The 23,899-nt window shown below is 42.3% G+C and overlaps 2 protein-coding genes across 4 annotated transcripts in view; one reads left to right on the plus strand and one right to left on the minus strand.

The window, feature by feature from the left end:
- The window catches only part of LOC133268311 (protein zyg-11 homolog B), a 306,890-nt gene extending 288,693 nt beyond the window's left edge, over positions 1-18,197 (minus strand). Inside the window, exons 1-12 of one of the 3 annotated variants that reach the window (XM_061451230.1) lie at positions 18,029-18,194; positions 11,929-12,094; positions 8,371-9,125; positions 4,800-4,940; positions 3,386-3,562; positions 3,154-3,218; positions 2,452-2,551; positions 2,319-2,369; positions 1,551-1,712; positions 1,397-1,444; positions 671-868; positions 524-576 (exon numbers count right to left, since the gene is read on the minus strand). In XM_061451230.1, coding sequence (XP_061307214.1) covers positions 524-576; positions 671-868; positions 1,397-1,444; positions 1,551-1,712; positions 2,319-2,369; positions 2,452-2,551; positions 3,154-3,218; positions 3,386-3,562; positions 4,800-4,940; positions 8,371-9,125; positions 11,929-12,094; positions 18,029-18,031 — 1,919 coding nt within the window. In that variant the 5' untranslated portion in view covers positions 18,032-18,194. Of the gene's footprint in view, positions 1-523; positions 577-656; positions 869-1,396; positions 1,445-1,550; positions 1,713-2,318; positions 2,370-2,451; positions 2,552-3,153; positions 3,219-3,385; positions 3,563-4,799; positions 4,941-8,370; positions 9,126-11,928; positions 12,095-18,028 lie in introns of all 3 variants that reach the window. The other 2 variants (XM_061451232.1, XM_061451231.1) reach the window with 2 other exon arrangements.
- A 2,731-nt stretch (positions 18,198-20,928) lies between these two features.
- On the plus strand, positions 20,929-22,790 carry LOC133268314 (cytochrome c oxidase assembly factor 7). Its single transcript, XM_061451236.1, has 3 exons — positions 20,929-21,062; positions 21,142-21,282; positions 22,207-22,790. Exons 1-3 carry the CDS (start codon positions 20,957-20,959, stop codon positions 22,653-22,655), a joined length of 696 nt encoding a protein of 231 aa, XP_061307220.1. The 5' UTR covers positions 20,929-20,956; the 3' UTR covers positions 22,656-22,790.
- The last annotated feature ends 1,109 nt before the right edge of the window (positions 22,791-23,899 follow it).

Here is a 23,899-nt window from a genome sequence, read left to right on the forward strand (position 1 = left end):
GTGTTACTGCTTCAGAGGCCACACGTTGTCTATGCATTCAGCTACAGGTTTAACTAGGAGAGACAGTTGGTAAACTAGTTTTAGATGCAGCAGGCAAGCCTTTTAATGTTTAAGGCAATTACTAGTTAAAATCATATACAGTGAGTATATGCTATGCTTTACCACAGCATTTGGATGCCTCCTGCTCCTTAAAACCAGAAGTAAAGCCAGTGGAAATTATAAAGACTAGATGGGCAGTAATTATCTAATTGTACTTGCTGGCCTCAAGCTTCTTTATCTAGGACAGACAGTGCTGAGTATCTTTACTAGGAATGTAGCAGAATAACATTACATCTGTCTTTTACAGGAGTCCTTCACTTTCTTTGGTCACAAAGGGAACATTAACACACTGTGCGTTTTAAGCCAATAGGAGTTTTTCCACTGGACAAAACCCACGTCTGGACAGCAGTTCACTCTGCTTTAGGAAAAAGTTTTAAATCTGCTTCATTTTATTTTCCAAACTCTAAATGAAGACAATAGTTACCTGTAAGCCACCATCTCACACTCCGGGGTTGGCCAGTTCAAGATTGCAGAATGCTGCAAAACACAGAACCAAGAACACTCATTGTTAAATACAAACACTGAAAAAACCCATAAAAGAGTATGATAAAATTCACCATCATTTCTGTACCAGCTGTTCAAGGAGAGATGTCCTCTGGCTGCGGCTTAATGTCCAAGCCTGCTCTCCTCGAGATATCAAATGAGCAATAATCCCTGCTGCAAAGTAGCTAACTTCCACCTCCACGCTGTGCAATAATTTACTGATGTGGTCTATAAAGTCTTTCCACATTAATTCAGAATGGAGTTCTTTAACTTCAGCTATGTTATTCTGGAAGGGGGAAAAGAGAAAATATCAACAGAAAGAATATGATACGAGTGAGGTAAATACTTAAGATGAATGACATTGTGTAAGTAAACACCAGGATGAGATCTTGATACATCCAGGTGACCACCAGATGTCAAAATACTAATCTTGCTTTTGAACACTTTTACAGCCTAGTGTAGGAATTTACCTCCAACCAAAGAGGTTTTCCTCATTAGTAATTAGGTCATTAGCATGCAGATTACACTAAACTAAAGGCTAGTTTTAACATTCTCAAACACAACTTCAGCAGTGCACAATTCTGAATTCTACTGATTTTCAACCTACTCTGTGCATTTGGACTCATCTGAAGCTTCACTCTCTGTCCTTTCTTAAAAGCTCTTTTTGTTTACTGTAACCATCAATGTCAACATAACTATTGTTATTGGAGAACTGGTATAACAATCAAAACCAAATGTCAATTGTGATTAACGGGCACTATAAAGATTAAAGAACAACATAAAAATACTAGGCAAGTTTCCTTTTTCATCTCACCAGAAGTCCAAGAACTTTCTGTTGGATGGATGATTCTGATGGGAAAGACTGTGGAAAAAAGAAACAAACTATAGGTAACCATTTATGTTTACTATTGAAACATGTTAACTATAGACCTATGTCGATAACCCACCACCAAAACTGTACTCCTTACCTCTAAGACTCTCATGAAAAGTTCTAGCCCTTGATTTTCAATGAAGTGCCGACATGTTGTTGGTGATTCATCAGTGAGGTTCCAAAGTGCACTCAGTGTGAACTTGAGGGTAGTGTCTACGAGATTCTGATTCGTTTTCTGTTTAACTATTTGCAGAAGTTGCTGAAAAAAGAACCAAACAAAAAACCCAGTTGTGATTGCATACAAAAAAATGTATTAGCTCCTCTGCTTCTTTCTGCACCGACTGGGGTAACGCATAGCAAAGATCTACATGTTTAGGGTCAAACCATACAAAACCAAAAGGGCTATTAAACTTTTTAGCTCTCCTTTGAACGTGGTTGCCTGCTAGATGAATTCCTTTGTTTTCACCATAATTACACACATGGTACTATTAGAGATAGCACAAAGCCATCCGCAGAACTTTGGATTCCACATGAACATTGACAGCACTAACCATTTACTTTAAATATTCTCTTTTTGAGCATCTTTTATCTGACAAATTAAGAGATCTCTTGCTATTTTACTTTGTATTACTTGTGTCCAATTTCCCCCCTTCGGTTTCTTTTCATCTATGCCAACACATCTCATTGCTACTGTCTCTGATACTATCTCAAACAAATTCTCTAGGCTTTTCCTTCTAAAAAGCTTTCAAATGAATACAGGCTAATGTGTTCTGAAGAGTTCTATCTCCTTATGCACCTTTAGCAATACTACTCGCATGAATAGCTGGAGAGGATGGTATTTCTGTCAGGAAAGTATGAGACTTACCCTAACAATGAAGAGCTCTGCGCCAAGCTGAGCTGTTTGCTCTGTTGAAAGCTGTAAACAAATAAAACCATATCAACAATTTCTTCAAGATTTTAGAAATATTACTCTATAATCACCAGTTTGTATTTTGTACCTTTGCAGCAAGAATGGAAATTATGGCTACAGCCATCCTTTGCATGTTTTGATCTTCATGATTACACAGCCACTGCATAACAAGTTTGGCTGCTTCAAACCTGGAAGTTAAGAATAATGTTAGTTTTCAGAAGCCTCATTAGTCTCAGTAAAAGAAAAAGGTACAGAGACAACGCATCAGCTAGAAATGCATACAAGACAAAAGAAACTGGAAGTATTATGCCTTGTACCAAAGCAAAGTAGACGTACACCATGAAATTACAGGTACAGCACGAGCCTCAGTGTCTTTGGGTCTCTTCTAATTATACATCAAAGTATACAGGAATTACTTCCAAAGAAGGAGGAAAAATCTGGCACAATCTTCTGAAGCATCAGACCAACACACTTCAAAGCATTTAGGCAATACGTTTAAGTAGAAAAATCTCTACAAAAAGCAATCCCATAGTTCCTCAGAGAAATCCTGACTTGTATTACACACAATTAGTGATAGACCCATCCAGGTGAAGTAAAAAATACCTGTATACCAAAGGAGTGCAGACCTATAATCAGTTGTGAATTACAGGCCCAAAACAATATAGGCCAGACAAATCCAGCACACTGGAATGATTTAAACTGAGCAAAATTGAGACCGGAAACAAACCTTCCCAAAGAACAATAACAAAGCAAGAATATTCCACAATGCTACAACCCGCATAAAACTTGCCTGTTAAATGGAACATCCTGAAGGATTCTGTCACTGCATAGTGAAAGAAGGCAATTCTTTTGTAGCTGTGAGGAAAAAGAATTACTTCATCAGATACATACATATTTCAGAGTATTTTCTTGCTATGAATCATTACATGTATTTCTATGAGGTCACGAGCTGTGGAGAATCCTTTTAAGATCCAAAAGAGACAGGGAATCTTACAGAAGATAACGAAAACGTTGTCTGTTACCTGTTGATGGTTTGGGAAGTGTTCCATGGCTTTCAGGAGCAAGTGAGTGACATCAGCCAGAAGTCGCACAGGCATACCTGCTGCTAAATCTTGCTTGGTTAGGTTAAAGACACACGCACTTGCTGCTAACTGCACAGGCAAGTTGAGGGGGTGATTTCTCATTCCAATAACCACAAGCTGAAATGCAAGAGTTTTGCCCACGTTAGTTCCTTGACATTTGCGCACATACCCCAAGAGCGATCCACTGCTGCTTGAGGCCACAATGACTCACAGCACCCAATTTCTGCCTCTTCTCCCTTTCACTTAAGGGAAAAATCCATCTGGTGTGATTTTAGATCCGGGAGGAACACTTCCTTCTGCTAAGTGATGCAAAGCTGACAACTTCTATTTCTCCCAAGTCCTTTTGCACAGGTTATGGCAGCCTGTCAAAAGAGAGGCTGCACGGAATGCAAGAGATTCCTAGAAAGATCCAGGGTTTGCTGTACACACACTGGGATAAAAACAACACCAAACCCTGTCAGAGGTGAATGAGGTAGGACAGTTTCTGCAGTGTAATGGTAATGATGTAGTTGTTTGTTGTTTGGAGACCAGCAATTTCAGATCATATCCTAAGCTGCTAGGTCAGGAGAGGGCTTTTGCAGCTTCTTCCTGAAGCTGAAAACGTAATTTCAACTATGTATGCTGATTGGGATCTAACTTAAGAAAGTGTTTTTCATATTGGCTATGGATTGCCAAAGTCTTTTTGATACTGAAGCCAGCAAATTCAAATGAAAGAGAACAGGAAAACAAAAATCATCTGTCCTACCGATGCCTCTTTTATGATCACAGTAAAAATTAAACCATCTCTGGTATTCTACACATGGAAAGCCAATGCCTAGAAGGGATTTCTAAGGAAATTTCTAGGATTTCCCAAGAGCACAATATAGAACAGTAATGGTACTTATTCACTTGCTGTCATACTAGATGGTGACAGTTGAAAGAGGTATCACTGAATGCCTCCCTTATTGTTACTGTTTTGTAAGCATCAGCAGAAGTCACTGTTGTACCTGGGGAACAAGACTAGACATGGCTTTGATTTCACCCAGTACAGATATGTTCTAAGGACTGAATTCAGCATCTGAAGAAGACTTCGTATCATCTTCAAAATTACATGGAAAAAAAAATTAGATGCTACTAAATTTAGATACTATACCTTAGTTCAGATTAAATTTACTTAACATAAAACACTACAGGGCATCTTCTACGTCACTGTTTTTTTAGATAGTTATTAATTTTTATCCATCATTACAATTTCAATCATAAAAATCACATTCAAAAAAGGTAAAAGCTCATAAAATAGTTTACACCGGGGTTTGAGGGCTGGGCTCAGCTTAAGGAACAATGCATGACAATCACCCAAACTATACCCTTTTACCTTTAAAATTTCAGGCTTCGTTTTTTCCATTACATGTGTCAGGCTGAATAAATGAAAAAGTGCTTCTCTCACAAAGAAAGCCCGTTCACTGTAACGCTTCAGTGCTTCAGAAATCTGCGTTTCATTTGCTTCTCCTGACACCTATGAACAGAGAAATAATCTTTAGTGCCAGATGCGATCATTTTACTTTATATTTGTTCTTAACAAAGTGCAAAGCTGCAGTTTCAAAGGTGGCAATATTTTTAACCAAATACTTCAGTAACCCAACGATTACTTTATCAGGCCATCTTAATCCATAGCCACACAATCTTCAAACATTCCTCATGAAGAATAATCCACATTATAAGCAAAAATTAGGCTCCAGTCATATCTTTAAGCAGAACTGTATGACACTACTAAGTAAAAGTAGCACTTCATAACTAAAAGCTGCTTTTGATGCACCAAATGCCTAAAAACACTATTTGTAACTGAATGCTCTGGGAAATGCAGCTGATAAACTGCTGAAGATGGTATTTTAGCTGTAATTTTTTGGCTCTGGGTTCTAGTTCTGGCATTAAAAAAAGGTATTTCCATTCCTTGCCTACACCAAGTTTCCTGTAAGCTGTAACAGCAGCTTGCCAGCACCCTATTAAAGAACTAAGTCGTGCTCTCTGCAAAAGAGTTCTTAAAACCAGACTTTAGACACATATGAAAACTGAACAATGAGCTAAATTCAGTGAAGACTGCATTAGAAGCTATGAGCTGTTAACTTATATAAGCTTAAATTCAGAATATTAAACCAGCAACTAGCTGCAAAATTTTCCACTTCCCAATCTGCTGTATTTTCCATTTAAGTCTTATCTACTTGATAACTGTAAGTTGCACTGTTTGTTCCTCAGTCCTACTACTTAATGAATCATTGCTGCAAACTCTGGGTTTTTTTAATTCTTAGGGAAGCACGCAGAACTTGTTCTGCTTACTGTGCCACGTAAGGGAAGCAAATGCTCATAGATTAAAGTGTCACATTCTGTGCATCCTGTATTGTATATATGTATTTTTAAACTTGCTAGATCAGGAGTAGAATCATAGAATCATAGAACAGTTAGAGTTGGAAAGGACCTTAAGATCATCTAGTTCCAACCCCCCTGCCATGGGCAGGGACACCTTACGCTAAATCATATAACCCAAGGCCTCATCCAACCTGGTCTTGAACACTGCCAGGGATGAAGCATTCACAACCTCCCTGGGCAACCTATTCCAGTGCCTCACCACCCTAACAGGAAAGAATTTCCTCCTTATATCCAATCTAAACTTCCCCTGTTTAAGTTTTAACCCGTTACCCCTTGTCCTGTCACTACAGTCTCTAATGAAGAGTCCCTCTCCAGCATCCCTATAGGCCCCCTTCAGACACTGGAAGGCTGCTATGAGGTCTCCACGCAGCCTTCTCTTCTCCAGGCTGAACAGCCCCAACTTTCTCAGCCTGTCTTCATACGGGAGGTGCTCCAGTCCCCTGATCATCCTCGTGGCCCTTCTCTGGACTTGTTCCAACAGTTCCATGCCCTTTTTATGTTGAGGACACCAGAACTGCACACAATACTCCAAGTGAGGTCTCACAAGAGCAGAGCAGAGGGGCAGGATCACCTCCTTTGACCTGCTGGTCACGCTCCTTTTGATGCAGCCCAGGGTACGGTTGCTTTCTGGGCTGCAAGCACACACTGAAGCCGGCTCATGTTCATTTTCTCATCAACCAACACCCCCAAGTCCTTCTTCGCAGGGCTGCTCTGAATCTCTTCTCTGCCCAGCCTGTAGCTGTGCCTGGGATTGCTCTGACCCAGGTGTAGGACCTTGCACTTGGCATGGTTAAACTTCATGAGGTTGGCATCAGCCCACCTCACAAGCGTGTCGAGGTCCCAAAGTACATTACAGGCTTCAGGAAACTGATACCATGTTGGATTTTGCTTTATATTCTCTCCTGATTAGAACAAGGCAATCCTATTTACTGACATGTTTTGCAGCCGATTATACACTATATGAAGAATTTCTACTTGGGCTGCATGTTCTCAGCAGTAATGTCTGCCTCGTGTTCCATTTTCAAGGATTTTCTATAACCAAATTCCACAGGACCGCTGGAAAGACAGCAATACTTATTTTTGCTGTCTGCATGACTGCTATGTCCTGTGTATACTTTATCAGTAGCTTAACTAAGCAACTGAATATTGCTGAATATTTCAGTATAGTTACAAAAAGAAAAACCCCATTCACTGCCTACAGTCTCTTCTTTACATTCTTGACAGCTACGCCTTAAAAAAGTATTAAAAAATGCAAGCTACACTGCTAACTGCACACTGCTACAAGTCCATCATGATTTTGACATCACCAGAATCTTCTTCCTTCCTGCCTTTTCACAGCACAGTCACTTTAATGAAACACATATTCTAAATAGCAAGGATTACATTTAATTACTTTATCCAAACATGAGGTATAATTGCCTGATGCCATACATCACCACACCAAATGGGAACTTTCCTTCAACAACTGATTTCAACATTCATGCTGAGCGCTATCAGCCATGACAACTCAAGACACACTGACATTAACAACTGTCAAACATTCCAGGAGTAAAAGATTACACAACTGTGTAGCTGTGTTACCTCACTTACCTATAACAAGAGCATTCTGCATTTTAAAACTGAAGTGCAAAACTCAACTTGCATAGGAGATAGACTAACCTATAGAAACACTATGCAAACTCTTCCTCATACCCTCTGCAGTTTCCATCATCCTCATGGCACAGCAGAAACCAAAACTCAGAGTCAAAGATGATTTACACCACTGACAGGTCTAAAACATCCCTTTTTCTTCTTTAATTCTGACTCCTTCATAGCAGGAACAGGATAGGCTCATTGTCCAGTAAGTGCATGCATAATCTACAGAACAGGGAACAACATCTTGTTGTCTGGCACTAAAAGATAAATGCACTTTCAGCAAGCATCATCTCATCCTTTGGGGCTAAGCAATTCAGGATTTGTTCAAGAAAAGGAAGGTTTTTCATCCGAAGTAATTGCTTCTTACATGCTCAGCACCAAAAGACCTTTCAAGATGGGTAGAAGTATTGCAATAGGAAATAGAAGGGGTGATGGAGTACAACCGCAGCTCAGTTATTAAGTTTTATTATATCTGCTGTGTTAATCATGAACTGCTCAAAGCTCATGCAGATTCTACCTCCACCTCTTACATACTGCTACTGTGCTGGAATCAAAGAGTATTATTCCAGCAAATGAATTCAGACTAGACAAGGTTCAGCTCTCTTAGATCTGCTATGTTAAATCAAGACCTAGGGCTCACTGAAAAGGCACAGAAAATAGATGTTTCTTACAATAGTATTATGTAAATTTAGCATTATCCATGCCAGAATCAAGTAGGAATTTGACATAAAAGTCAGTAGTTACAATTTTAACAGTTAAAAAAATTACAGTTAAAAAATTAATCTAGAGCCTCCTTCTGAAACACCCACGTACATTTGTTACAAATGATTAGCTCTCTTTTTCCTGCACATTGTAATTTTTCAGGAAAATTAATTCCCCCACTTAACCTTTAGGTTTCCTTCTCCCGTTAGGAATTCCGAGTAGCCAGCATCAGTAGCAAGCAATCCTACAAACTGCATTGTGGGTCGCTGCTGAATAAATGCTTCTACAGCTTTATCTGTCACATGTTTTCTTCCAGAAATGTCCAAAGACACAAGGTTAGGCAAGATGTCTTTCTGTTCCAGTAAACGAAGAGCTATGTCTGATGTGAACTGTTTGTCATCTGAAATATCAAGGTGATTCAGGTATTTTAGTTCTCTTATTACATCCAGAATCTGGGTTGTGGTCATTTTCAAGCATTTCAGGTGGTGCATGGTCAAAGACTTGAGTCGGTCTTTGCAGGTAAGAAGTGCTGTTATGTCAGTGACAGAGGTGTTCGATATATCCAAACTTTCTAATCTAGGAAGTGAAGCAACATCTGCCAAGTCCTCATTGTAGAACAGAACATTGGTAATACTCAATGCACGAAGCCCAGACAACTGACTGAAGCACCTCTCGTATGGGTCTTCTAAAGAAAGAGTTAGTGAGTTCAGCACTAGGCACTGCAGATTTTGTTGGATCCATTTATTGCTGCCAAGTCCACTTATAATGTCTGTGATTGTTATATCTGCATTCACCCCAGTAGCATCAAGTTCCACCAGTTTGTGATGGCAGAATGCTTTCCGGAAAGCCACAGCAGAGATTTTTGCCTTTCGGATACAGGCTCGTTTCAAACGCATCTGGTTGCCTCGGAAGATGCCCACGGTTCCATCATTGAGAAGCCCTGTTGGAAAACAGCATTAGTGTTTGGCTCCAGTGGTACAAAACATCACTTCAAGGGTACAAGGTGTTAACAAAGAAAGATAACTGCAAAGTAGTTTCTCTCAGATCTTTATGACACAGGTCCCAAAAGTTTATGTTTCAGATTCCACTTTTAAGATTATGATCTCACCTTCAGTACTTTCCAGGTTTAAGACTAGGCCAGGTGAATTAAGATGTAGTACGCACACATTACCTGTTTGGTTCCGAACATGGAATGTGCAATAAATAAAATGTGGATATGATTCCAAGGCACTCAGCCTGCTGCCTGCATTACTGGATTTTCTCACTGAACTAGTTAGAAATGTGCTAAAAACAGGACTTCAACATTTCTGAAAGTTATTCTTCCCTAGTCAACCTCAAAATAGTATCACAGCAATCAATGACCAGCCCTCATCCTGCTTTAACTCAATTGACTAATGCAACATTTGACTGAATTCATAAGTAGAATCAATAAACTAAACTGAGATAATTAAGTTCTATGTATCTCTCATGAAGAAGGTAGGAGTGTTGCTCAGGAACAAGCTGAATGTGGGAAAGAATCCTAAGAACTGATTCAAAGAGGACTAGGAAAGGGTGGGAAGGAGAGAAAGACAGCAATAAAAAAAAGGAAATGCAACAATCTTGTTTGAGATTATCTTTTTGCTCCGTATCAAGAATTCTGCATAAGTAGTCTTTTTTCCTAGCATATTGGCAACAGCCTAACTGAAATAATACTTTTAGTTCCATGCACAGGATTATCCCAAAACATATTGAGGACACCAAGATTTCTTACTCATATCTTCTCAACAGAAGGATTACTGCTTTATAAAAAGCCATAGGAGAAGGGGGAGATTGCACAAGCATTCACACAAAAAGAATAGGAAGAACATGTCCTTCTAGTTTCAATCTAGAGAGTTATGTCAACACCCCTGTTTTTTACCTCCCATCTTCAAGCATTCCAAACACAGAAAAGAACTGAAAATGCAATATAGTTGAATGAAAACATAATTTCCACTATAGTTTGGACTTAAGTCACAAGCTAGCGATTTTCTCTGTGACAAAGTCAAATTAACACTAAGATTTGCAGACTGTTCCAAAGAGCAAACCATGTAGGTATTTTTGACAAAGTAGCTGGGGCTTTTGCAGAGAGAACAAAAGTACGGGGTGAAACAACTGGTACCCAGCAGAACAAATCATCATTATTTATTCCACTTAATTTGTTAAAGTATTGCTAAATTACTTCTCTCTCTTTTTTTGTTTTTTTTTTTTTGTTTTTCCCCATCTTTTCATTTGAGGATCAAGCTAAGCTCTCTGCCTGGTCTACCTCAGCCACATCCCATTGACCTGGCATACCCTTTTTTCATCCCATGGTCTGACACAGTGTTGGGGTGTTTCAGTGTTTGGAACTGCCTGCATCACTACTAGTACTGGTAATAAGTTTCTGGTACTTCATAGAATCACAGAATGGTTTGGGCTGAAAAGCACCTTAAGATCATCTAGTTCCTACCCCACTGCCAAGGGCAGGAACACCTCACACTAGACCACATCACCCAAGGCTTTGTCCAACCTGGCCTTGGAACTGCCAGGGATTTACTGCTTCTTTGGACAATCTGTTCCAGTGCCTCCCCACCCTCTCAGCAAAGAACTTCTTCCTTATATCTAACCTGAACTTTCCCCGTTTCAGTTTTAACCCATTGCCCCTTGACCTGTTGCTACAGTCCCTGATGAAGAGTCCCCCTCTGGCATCGCTGTAGGCTCCCTTCAGATACTGGGAGGCTGCTGTGAGGTCTCCACGCAGCCTTCTCTTCTCTAGGATGAACAGCCCCAAATTCAGATTCCTTGAATCTGATTTCTTGGGACTACTCTAAAGATTACTTACCAGAAAGTTCACGTACATTGAAGATGTAGGTTTTTTGAATTTGCCTTTCTTTAGGAACATTCCTTCTGTTGTATATGACTAGAATAATTTGGGAAAACTAGAATATCAGTTCTTGCACAGTAAGACCCAATCAAATTTGCACCTATAGTATTGGGTGTTTAGCCTGTTTACAGTAATTTTTCTAGTGTCATGTCTCACCTCTTAATAACCAGGATCCTCAGGAAGGGGACTCCTGCCTCTCCTCTAGGGAAATCTATACATTCATTCTTTTTATGCTATGAAGCTTTTATCGACACATTTCCCTTTGTCATGCTTAACGCAAGCAAAGCAGAGGGCAGCCCTCTACTCAAAGATGTGCTGACAGAGAACATGATAGGAAAGTACATAAAATGTAAGACCACCACAAGGTGTTCTTCATAGATATGTACACCACTCTTGAAACTACTTTCCAGTAAATAATTCCACTTCAACAAAAGTGCTAGAAGTGATGAGAAGCTATTTTAATTAAAATCACAAGATCACCTCCAAGCTTAATCACAAGGACACACAGTAAAGAAAATTCAATTCATTGCTCTGAGAGAGATATTGATATTTGAGTGCTGCTGGAAGTAGCACAATCAAATAGTTGGGTTTTTTTTTCAGCGATTGAAAGAAGATCTATTAAAAGGAGGTTCATTTGAAGGAACATTAAAATCATAAAATCAAGATAAAGGGTTTTCTACTTAGAACCACCTATATGCCAATGCAACATTGAGCTGAAGCTCTGGAAAAACAAAAATAACAAATCTTCTCTTAAAAGATTAAGGAACACAGTTTTAACAGCAGATTCTACTCCAAAATACACCAGAACTTCAGTAGCACACTCCAATAAAACATTTTCACTGATCCCACAAAGAATTGTTTTTACCATGAAATGCCATTGTCTGCAGCAGTCGATCAGCCACTTCTTGAGGAAACATTCCTGGCTCCTGCAAGCACAGTGTTCCATCTTGCCTTTCTGTGCAGAACTTCTCTAGGTTGGCAGTCAGGAAATTCAAACAGATATCAAGTAAAGAATAAGGAGAAGCTTCCTCCTGTCATACGCAAAACACAATGAAACAAAGGAGATTTAGTCAAATCATTCTCTCCACCTACGGATCTTCCATTACTCTATAATGTTGTTTTAGGCAAATCATTATTATTTGATAGTCTGATTTTCATTGGAACAGGCAAATACTAGAAAAGGAGACATCCCCCTTAGAGCCTTGGGTCACACAATAAACAACTGGCCAAACTGATGGGCAACTTCTTCCTCCAGTCACCCCAACAAGCACAGCCAGTCTGGTCTGTAATGCTGAGCCCTGCTTGCATCCACAGAGGAAGAAAAGTAATTGCTGATAAGATCATTTGAGTTTATTAAGTCTACTGGGAATTAAGTAAGCAAGACAGACTGAAAGAAGATTTTAAATCAAATTTTACTTCTTGATTTAAACTATTTCTTTAAATCTTTCATTTAAGTCAACTCATATTAGAAGCCTACTACCAACATACATTAAAAATGCAGATGAATTTCATATATTGTTAGGAGCAATTTTTGATACTGAAAAGGGCACTTAGAAGTTTATATTGAAAAAGGAAACTCAAAAAGAGCTATTTTCATTCCAAATTCTGTGCAGCAAAGTAACAAGTATTGCAGTACTCATTGTTATCTACTTACAGATACCAACTTCCACCTTTTTATGACAAGTATTTGAAAATCATCTACAGTACAACCCAGGGTACAAAGGACAAGGCAGAATATAAACTTGAACTCTTCTTCCAGAGTTTGAGATTGTACAGTGATACATGAAAACCTCAAAGGTTTTTTATTCCACGTCTAATAATAGTCTACTGTTTTCAGCCACACAGATTAATCAACATAAAGAATGAGTCGCCGCACTGTGAATCATCCCCAGCACTACACAAAAGAAGGGCGAGTGACTGGTACATACTCCCCCAGACAATATTGAAAATAACAGCATCAACTCCTGCCAGATCTCATCTGTAGGAAAAACTGCAGCTTCCCTTTTATACTGACAGTTCTGGATAATTTCACCTTTCTTTCCTAGCTCATTTAACTTCTCTTTTGTTGCTTTTCTTGCCTCCTATGCTCATCACAGAAGTAGAGATACATATGAAAGGTTATATAGAATATAAAGAAAATGACAAAAATAAGTCTTCCAAAAAAAGGTGCATATATTTGGAGACTGGGAGGGACCACTTCAGGGCAAAGATGGAATGGAACTTATCTTCAATGAATCATACACTGACAGCAATAAGAGACTGCAGTTTAATAGCAGCTGAGGACTTAAGTACAGGTTTGGGAACTAGGAATTCCAAATTATTCAAATACAAGCTCTTTCTGCAGCTTGTGACATGCAAATTCCAACTGCTTTGACTCCATTTTCCTAAGTGCTTAGGTTTGGGGTTTGCTGTTTTTTTAAAAAGCTTGATTATTACATTTTATTGTTGAAGAAACAGAATTTACTTTGTGATGCAACTTGCTTGTATTACCACAAAACAGCAATTTGGCTGCCTCCAATTTTAGGCTGGTATGAAAAGAAAGGGCAGACTTAGGAACTCTGAACATCTTTTGTTTCTTTAGAATGTGCAACAACACCTGAAGTACTCCTAAACAGAAAAAACCTAACCAATTACTTTAAACTAGTACATTTTTTCTTAAAGGGGAAGTTTCTCTTTTTAACTTGAAATTAATGCACACGCTCAGGATTTGTGTGACAGCTGCAGATTCAAACAGAAATCAGAATCCTTACTGAAAGGCATATGAAAACTAGCCCCACTGAGACATCCTCATCTCCCATTAGATCTTATGCTTCTAATTTGATGCTTAAACATGACAAAACCAGAATCCTGCCTCTCTTCATTCTTTCTGGCTCTGTTCCGCAATTTCTGCCTGGAAAATTAAAACACTTTTAGGTATCAGTGAGCGAACTCCAGTGGGAATTTTTAGCCTTGCAGATAGACCACTAGCATATGACTCAGAACACTATTTTTTCAACCAGTACCTCTAACCAGCCAATCTGTAATTCAGAGAGATCGTTTTAATTCTCCTATGAATTAATCGCTTTAGAAGTCCCTGCAGGACATCTCCATACAGTAAAGGAACAAAATCCACAAGCAGGGATCAGTTACACTTGCAAACACCACAGAGTCATTTTTAACTCCACCTATACCAGCTACAGGGAGATATTTGTGATGTTTCTTCAATTTTGCCAAAAGGCTGAAGAAACACACCTCAGGAAGGCTCCCGAGGTGACCTGGGTAGATAGGTGAAATGTTTTTATCGGTATCTAATAAAACCCCTTGACAAACATCATAAAACCATTTTCTAGACTGCCTGCTACTGAAATAGAACAGCGTGAATGCAGTCTGTAAACCTTTTATGTGAGCTTGTGGCATTCCTCTCCTGAACTTCCCTGTACTTAAAAAGGATACTGCCCAGTTAAAAACCTCATAGTAAACGTGGTCAGTTGTAGTTAAGATCTTAGGTTAGGATTTAAGTGGCTCCTTTCTCGAGTTATGCTTTGCATGACAACTTGAAAAGAAAGCTGGTGCTTGTTTTCAGCTCATTTCACTTTCTGGTTCCAATACCCCGAAAAGACACTGTAAATGTGTGTCAGCCATAGCTCAGGATTATCATTTTTAATTTAATGAAGATCATCCAGCAATATTTGAGTAGAAATTATTACGTGTATTTGATTTCTTCATAGCCATCTTAATTATCTGGTACTTTCATGTTACCTCATCGTTTCCTTCATTCTATCAAACTAATTCAGTGGCTAGAAAATAAGTATTAAAATAAATTCTCCAAACCACAGAATTCTGCATGACATGATTCAAGTCTGGGCACCCTCATTAGCTAAAATGCATATTATAAGAGAAACGTGACACATAAACAACTGGCTTATGGAATAGTAAAAAAAAGTACAATAATTGCAATTAGATGGGCTTTTTAAGGCTTATTTAAATTAATTCTTTTAAAACAGGTAACTTTGTAATGTGCTTAATATAACCAAGGCAAACAACCAACCAACCAAGTGTCCAGGGAGGTGAAGGGGGAGTAAACTGCATGGCTACTGGCATCTGACAGTAATTCAATACACTACTGGACTGAAATGCAATATCTACTTCAACATGATGTTACCCGGGTCAGCTTATAGCTCACAAACTAGTGCAGTTGGAAAGGTTCTCAAAAAGAACACCATCCTCCACATTTTCTTTTTAAAACTCTTTGAATCAATTATAAATATTGCTAGAATATATTTAAACTATATTTCAAAATGCAGCTAAAAAGAAGAAAGAGCTTAAGGGGATGCATTAAAGTACCTGGAACAAGTTAGAGGATCTTAAACCAGACATTATGCCTAGATTAACTGGCTGAGTGTGAGTATCAAAACAAAATCCTGTTCCTTTCGGGAAGGATCACCACGCAACCCCCCGATTATGCGACAGTAACTAAAGAAGAGACAGCTTTAACTCATGTTTTCCATCAGTAATTCCAATCTAACTTCACACAGAAATCAAATTCCACTGCTGTGTGGGCCCGTTTCACTATACATATTGTGATCCTACCAACTCCAGACTGAAACATTCAGTTCCTTCTGGCTTTGTGTCTTAAAGACTCACTAAAAGAAATAAAACCTTTTCCACAGGTAATTTTCTGTGGGTGGGAGTCTCCCACCTCAATAAACCAATCTGTTTAGTGGAAAAACAGATACTAATTTCAGCTCCAACAGATCCACTTCTATGATGTAGCCCTCAATATTCATACCCAATTGCAGACTCGGTATGACAACACCCAAGCGTGTAAGGTCAGTGTATACCAGGCCCATCTGCTTTTTTCCCCTCTCTGAAGTCCCAAAGAAGGAGATGGAGGGCAGGAGAAGGGACTTTTCAGACCGTGGCAGTTATTTCTCTCAGAGTCAGCAGGAAAATAAAGAGATAATTTAGAGCCTTAGTTTTTTGTGTTGGACAGACCATGTTTCTAACTGCTTTCCATGTCTCCACAGCCCCAAAACTTCACTGACATTTTTAAAATGAACATTCTTAAAACCAAGAAATACTAACTCAGCAGTCATCGACATTCTCCTGAGCACTAATAAAGGCAAGCAAAAAAGAAACAGTTCTGTGATTTACATTACAAAGAAAACTTTATGATTATCGTACTTAAACAGGATGAAACAGATACAGGCAATTCATTAACTAGACTCGAAGGTTATGCTCAGAACTCAAATTTAACATTAACTATTCTGGCACAAGTGGGAACTGCTGGTTGCTAGCGATACGAAGTTGGCAGAGATCATGAAAGGTCTGAAGTCAAGCAGTGTCAAGTTAAAACTACATAGTAAGGCCATGTATTTCAAGATCAGTATCAAGAACTTCAGATATGAGTTCATCAATCGGAAATGACTGAAGAACCTGAATGGTTTGCTTAACCACAAGAAAGCAATGTGAGGCTGCCAAAAAAGTCATCAGGAGAAGCATCAAGCCAAAACAAGGACGTACTATGACATTTTTAAGGCACTCTGAGACCTCACAGGGCTATTTATGTTAAGAGATAGCTGCACCATTTCAGTTTGAACAACACAACTACTAGAATGCTGGGGGGGATTATTTGGAGTAGGAAACAAAACCGGCTTTCTCAGGCTAGTAGGTTAAAAAGGTGAGAGAGATGAATGCCACCTATAAGTACAGCACAGTGAATAAAAACTATAGAAGAAGAAAAGCTACGAAGGACAAGCATAGCAACAAAGGTGCACAGAAATGCCATGAAGCAGAATTTTGGCCATAAATTTACATGTCAGTACACGGCTCCAAAGCATCAAACAATGAAGCTCTGCCCTCAACCACTGAATAGAATAGCAGGCGCAAAAGGTACCTATTTTAAAACAGAAAGTTTATTAGGGGACTAAATGAAATTAGGCTTTTACTAACAAAAGGTGCGCCTAGATAACCCAGGAAGTTCCTGCTACTCCTTTAAAAGCAAAATATGCACACTCATCTCGAAGAGAGGAGCAACCAAACCAGCAACCATATGTTCTGCTCCAAGGCCGGCCTTCCATAGAGAAGGGTTGTTTCTCCAGCGCCAGTTTCGGCCAGCTCCATGCTGTACGAGCACGCTGCTACACACCACACCGCTCAGCAAGGCCCACGTACCGTGCATACCACAAAACCCGTGCTCTCGGGGGCACGGCTCTTTCCAGACAGCCCCTCGACAAAGCAAGCCGCAGTGGGAAAGCGCTGTGGGAGGGCTGAAGGGCACCTAGGCTGCCGGGAGGCATGTGCTGGAGGGGAGAGAGGAGAGATGGCTGTCCTGCCCTGTCGTGCCCTCCATGCCGGCCGGATGAGGGGCCCTGACGGCCGGGCTATCCCCCGCTCCTGTGCGGCGGGACCCCGGCCGCAGCCGCCTGTCCTCGCCCCCACAAGGTGCCGTGAGAGGAGCCTGTCGGCGGCAGTGAGGCCGGGTCGACCACGACCCTCGCGGGGCTGAGGCGATGCAGGGGCGCCATGGGCAGTGCTGAACCGCTGCCCCCTCGCATCGCTCCAACCTCCGCTCTGCCGGGGCTAGGTCGCCCCGTTTATATAACCCGTTACACAAGAGCGAGGGCTGCCGGCCCCGCGTGTGTGGGCGGCGAGGATCCGCCGCGGTCCCGCGGGGTCGTTCCCGGTTCTGCCCCTCAGCGCGGGCAGGAGGGGGGACGGGGACGGGGCGGGGGGGAGAGGAGCGCACCCAGGGCCCTCCTCACGCTCGCTGCGGCCAACGGCCTCACCTGCCCCGCGCCCGCCTGACAGAGCGGGGCCCGTGGCGCCGCCATAACGGCCCCTTCACCTCAGCGCCCCGCCGCCGGGCTCTGTCACCCTGAGGCGGGGGGCAGCCTCTCCCTCTGCCCCCCTCCCTGCCTTCACCTGCACGACAGCGAAGCCCACCCATGCCCTCAGCGGCTGCCCGGCCCGCGGCGCTCACTCACCATCGCGGCGCTGGGAGCCGGAGGCGAGAGCCCAGCGAGCCGGGTCCAGGAGCACGGCTCCTTCTTTTTTGCCTTTTCCCCGTTTTTCACCTCCCCCGACCTGGAAGTGAACGTCCCTGAGCCGGCCGGGAGGCAGCGCCGAGCCCGCCTCCCTTAAAGGGGCCGCGCCAGGAACACGCTGCCGGTTACGGGACGTGCAAGACCTTCCCTGCCGCCAGGTTGTTGTCAGCTTGGGGCAAGCTGCACCAGGGCAGGTTTAGGTGGCGCTGAGGAACAATTCCTTCCCCAAAGGGTGCTCAGGCATTGGAACAGGCTGGAATCACCGTCCCTGCAAGTGTTCACACAGCGTGGAGACGAGGCCCTCAGTGCCATGGGTTAGCGGTGGCCTTGGCAGTGCTGGGGTAATGGTTGGACCTCATGACCATAAAGGTCTTTTCCAACCTACTTGAGTCTATCCTACGATTCTAAGCTAGAGCAAAGGGCCAGTGGGTCTGTCCACGTGGAGGCTGCTGGGGTCTGAAGCAGTGCCTTATCTCTGGGCAGCCTCTCACAACGCGGAGTTCATCATCAGTTTGTTGCTCACAGATCGACCTCTCTAATTTAAATGTTTCCTGCACAAACTAGTTTATTCTGGAAAGAGGAATCATAACCTGCTCCAGGACAATAGGTTTTGCCACCTGCTTCAAAGTTGCACAGAGCAGCTTTGACATAAGCTTTAATACAAAATAATTCCAGGTTTCAGATGCGGTAGGAGGGGTGAAGACCTGTCTCCCAACAAATACATACTATAATGTGTTGTTAGCAAAGAGAATACAATTATGTTTTTGTTTCAGGATACAAAGTAGACTGATACAGTTACCCTGTCCAAGTAAAATGACATTATAAAGTGTTCACAAACCTTTTAAAGAACTGCTGATCCTACACGCAGCAGCTTTGAACAGTAGCTGTTTGTGAGCCAGCAAAACACATAAATAAACATGAAGGAACAACTGCTGATACCAATTATGTTTCCCTCACTGCAAGATGGCAAAATATTCTACAAATACTATCAATTTTGCCTGTTGGGAGACCACATAACAAAGTTCAGTTACAGTCCTAATTCTTCAGATTAGAATATTGAAGTAGAGAAAATAGGTTACATGTGCAGGATCTGACAAGTGTCTGGTTCTGAATTTAACTCCTTAAAAATCTACTTTGCTTAGAAGAAATAATGTATATAATTATGTACACAGAGAGTGGCTCAGATTAGGAAGGGGCTTGTGCCGTTATTCTTAGTCCACTACATATTCCTTCCACATCCTGGTGGGTTTTGGAGCTCTCAGGCTGTTCTTTCCATACCCATTAACAAATTCACTCACCCGCTCCAACCTCACTCCTTGTACGGAGAGGCTCTGCCACTGAGTTGGCGCTGACTCAACCTTGGCATCAGAAGCTGCACAGACAAAACCCCAGCAAGAACAGACCCTGCAGGGATTTAAACCAACACAGTCAAAGGAATTTCCACCAAGCTTCTGCAGACGGAAATCTTTCAAAGCTGGATTTTCAGAGAAATAGCATTGCTGGTTCCAAAGCAGCTCATCTTCCACAGGCCTTCTCCAGAGCAGAGGACTGTGCCCAAAGCTTTCCAGGTGGCCGCCAGCATGGACCAAACTACATCTATCTTCTCGGTTTCTCGTGGACACATCAGTGGTTTGGGTCAATGCATTCTGAAAGCCAGATTTTAGCTTCACGTGGACAATGTGTGTCAACTCCAACCCAGATACTGCAAGGTTTGACAAGTTTTGAGGAAACACTTGATCAGAAGTTGCAACTGGAATTCCGGCAGCACGTCAGCAGGTGGTGCCGCCAGTCCGACCGGCAACCAGGTTTCTTCCTACGGGAGCCTGTGGACAGGGTTTAATTACCCCATGAGCTCGCCAAGGTGGCGTTATGTTACTGAACTCACCTGGGACAAAGCGTTCTCAAATAGTCTTCAAAATTCATTTTAACTCCGATGTCCTTTGAAATTCATTTTAACCCTGAGCAGTTGGTTACATACATTTATAATGTCTCGGAAAATAGACATTTATGACACTCTGGTTTTGCTCAAAACTGCTGGAATTGAACAGTGTGCCGCATTTTTGTGTAAGTAACATTTCGTAGGTGACATGGTTTAGTGTGAGGTGTCCCTGCCCATGGCAGGGGGGTTGGAACTAGGTGATCTTAAGGTCCTTTCCAACCCTAACTATTCTATGATTCTAACTTTGTATCACATCTGGCTTAAATTCACCCGTAACTAGAGAACTAGTGTTTGCCATGTGGTGTTAACTGCTTAGCTAGCTAAGGGTGGTTTTGACAACCCTGTCACTGCCTGTTTGGGGACACTCAGATGAACATGGGGTTCCATCCAAAGCACCTGCAAGACGTTTTGCTGTACGACAGGAAAGAAGAGTCACGGGTAAGTCACAAGCAGCAACTTCCCCATTTAAAACTGAGCTGAAAATCAATTAGTTAATACGTAAGAGAAGTGCAGGCAGAGAGTTGGGGAATTGGTAGGGCAGCCCTGGCTTCTAGGCCGTGTGTAGGGTATGGATATATATGTAGTAACGTCTCCACTTAGGGACTCGATTGTCCTGGCCTCAACAGTACACGTCCAGCGGGACAAACCTCGGGAAGTCAAACGCTGGAAGCGTGTTACTGCTTAAAACTGCTCAGTGGTGCTGAGAGGGAGGCAAGAGGCAGCGCAGGCCAACAGGGGTCTGCCACCGCCGAGCGGTCCCGGAGGCGCCCCGGGGCAGCGCGGGTCGGTGCCCCAAGAGTCACCACCCGCCGGTGCGGGACGGAGGGAGCGGGAGCCGCGGCATCGATCGCTCGGCACTCGCGGAAGGCGCCGCATCGACGGCTCGGCGATTAGAGGCAGCCCTGCGCGGCGGTCCCAAGAGCTCCGCTATGGCCGTGTTCATCAACTTCGAGGACGAGGAGGAGGTGCGGGGGTATCTGGAGAACATCCACATCGAGTACAGCTACCAATGCTTCAAGGAGAAGGACCCGGACGGTAAGCGGCACCGCCGTGAGTGCCGGCCCGCAGCCCCGCTGCCGGCGGCAGCCTCACCCCCCTCTCCGGTGCCTTGCAGGCTGCCAGCGGCTCGCCGACTATCTGGACGCCGTGAAGAAGGACTTTGTGGCGGCGGGGCGGGTGCTGCGCGACAACTGCGAGGCGCACGGGCACAGCGAGAGCTGCTACAAGCTGGGCGCCTACCAGGCCATCGGCAAAGGTGGGCTCGGGTTTGTCGCCGCTCACCCGTCGGGGGGGGGGGGCGCGTCTCCGGCCTTCAGTCGCCTCCGGGGGCGGCGCAGTGCTGCGGGGTCGCGGGTTCCTCACCCGTAGTGGTCCTGAGTGCGGGCCCCGGTGCGTGGTTGGTGCCTGCGTTTCCTCCTGACCTTGAAGGAGGAACTGACCACCCGTCCTGCTTCTTTTATGGCCACATAAAAAACAGCGGGGAAGGGTGGAAAGCCTTAAATTGCTTCCCTCTGGAGAATCAGCTTTAGGTTAGCCACGTGTATTAGTATGTCTGCATAAGTGGTAAGTACATCTGAATTTTGCCCTGTGTCTTGTTCTTAAAATCTGAATTTCTTCTCTCTTCTGGCTGTTCTTCTTTTAAAGGAAGTAAAGAAGAAATAAACTTGTAGACTGGCAACACTGCTTAAAAGTCCACATACCATAAGTAGGCCTCAGTTCTGCCCAAAATGTATCTGCTGGTGCAGTAATGGGAAGCAGTTCAACTACTGAAGCTTCTTCCAAATGACAGTACTAGCAAGGAACGCGTTATTTTTACTACAGTTCAAAAGTAATAACTTTTGTGTATGTGTTGGTATACTGGCAAAAGACTACTTTGCCTAGTGTAAGCTGTTAAGAAAATCATAGATGTGGTAACAGAAAGAGTGGTTTGGGAGCTTTGGGGTTGTTTTTTTTTTTGTTTGCATAAGCTGTTGTGATTACTGGGGAGTGGAGGAGTTTCCTAACTGAAAGACATGAGCAAAACCTTTGTGACTGAGACAGCAATAGTGTCTCTGAAGTCTGCATCTCAAGTGAGGGATGCTGTACTTCCCAAAGAGCACTGGGAAGCTTGCTGCAAAGCAGAGAGCACCCATCTGGTTTAGGTGTCCTTACCATAATCTTTCGGTTTCTTGGCCCATAGGTGGATTCGAACCAGATTTGAAAGCTGCCTACAAGTCTTTTATGAAGTCCTGTGAAAAAGGTGGGAAGAAGTCAGTAAATGCATGTCACAGCGTTGGGCTCTTGGCCCATGATGGGAGAGTAAACGGTGATAAACCTGACCCCGTTGTTGCTAGAGACTATTACACAAAAGCCTGCGATGGCAACTTTGCTCCTAGCTGCTTCAACCTCAGTGTAATATACCTCCAAGGAGCACCTGGGGTCCCCAAGGACATGAACCATGCTTTGAAGTACTCACTGAAAGGGTGTGAGCTGGGTCACGCGTGGGCTTGTGCCAATGCCAGTCGAATGTACAAGCTGGGAGATGGCACTGAGAAGAATGATGCTAAGGCAGAGGATTTGAGAAACAGGGCAAAACGGTTGCATAAAGAGCAGAAAGAAGCCTCAAGTTCTATAACGTTTGGGGAGTAAAATGGTCAGCTACAGTTACTAAGACTGCAGTTTTAAATGGCAAGTGAACTTGTTAAATTGTGAACACAGAGTCTTCACTTAAATGAATACCCTGTATTTGGATATGCAAATAAAATTGTATTTTTTTGGATGCAACATACAACTGTTGTGCCTTCCTGAGTTTCTGAATACACAAGTTCTTACTTGTATTGCTTAGATCCTTCCTCTTCTTTAAGAAAGGCAAAAACTTCTGGCCTTTTGGAAGGTTGTGCCCATGATTTCAAATACAAAAGGCACTCTCTCATGTCTAGCACTTTGGTATTGAGGGTTGTGTTTGAACACACACACACACACATGACAGCTGCAAAGTAATCCCAGCTTGGACAGTCAGAACTGTGTGATCTCTTACAAGCAGTTGTGGAACTCTGATAGCTCTGGAGAACTGCTCTAGGGCTTCTTTGTCCCAGCATGCTTTGAGAACCTTGAGTGGGTTTATTTGCTGCAAGTGAAATTTGCTATCCTCAGGCTGTATTTAGACTTGCTGATTTACTTAGTTTGTTGTCCTACCAGCAAAATTACACTTGTAACTAGGAGAGAAAGAGAAGACTTATTAGAGGCAGCAATAATAATTTGGTGTCTTGCTGATGATTAGATTATGTTTAATGTCATCATTTCATCTGAGAAGTTTTGATTTCTCAGTTTGGTCTGTAAGGTTCACAGGCTGTTAGTGTAATTATTCCATTAGTGCAAATGTTTATTTGATTGTAAATCCATGTTACAGAATTATTGGATATAATTTGATTTCTAAATAATTAAGCATTCCACTGAAGCCATGCCAGATTTTTATGTCCAAGTGAAAAATGCCATTGCACACCAACTCTGGTGTAGGTGAACTCCCAAACATCCTGATGCGGGAAGTGGCACTCCTGTACAAATAGTGGATTTATTTCTCCTCCAAGGAGCACACAATAGTGAACATGGCAGCATGTTTTCTGCTACCTACTGCTTGAAAAATGCAGAACATGGCAGGTTTACACAAAGAGCTGCTGGCTTTTTCTTCCTCCTCTTCCACTATGGCATAAAAGTTGAAGGCCCAGAACTTACTAATATGTGCAGGTGTAATTCTGTTGAGTGCAGTGAGATGGTTCCTGTGTGAGAGCTGATGGCTTGATATTTACAAGCACTTACAGATTCCTAAACACTCTAGATGTATTCTGTTGACATTCCCAAACCAAATAGTTGTTGTTTAAATTCTTAGTTCTTTC

The sequence above is a fragment of the Pezoporus flaviventris genome, unplaced genomic scaffold (assembly GCF_033815535.1).
Source record: "Pezoporus flaviventris isolate CSIRO_AGI_PZ_B2104156 unplaced genomic scaffold, CSIRO_AGI_Pfla_v1 ptg000013l, whole genome shotgun sequence".
In the NCBI taxonomy this organism is placed as follows: domain Eukaryota; kingdom Metazoa; phylum Chordata; class Aves; order Psittaciformes; family Psittacidae; genus Pezoporus; species Pezoporus flaviventris.

Excerpts from the sequence above, each read along its gene's own strand:
- LOC133268314 (XM_061451236.1), top strand. The coding sequence starts at position 20,957 with ATGGCCGTGTTCATCAACTTCGAGGACGAGGAGGAGGTGCGGGGGTAT. Across the intron at positions 21,063-21,141 it reads CAAGGAGAAGGACCCGGACG|GCTGCCAGCGGCTCGCCGAC; the intron begins GTAAGCGGCACC and ends GGTGCCTTGCAG. Across the intron at positions 21,283-22,206 it reads CTACCAGGCCATCGGCAAAG|GTGGATTCGAACCAGATTTG; the intron begins GTGGGCTCGGGT and ends CTTGGCCCATAG.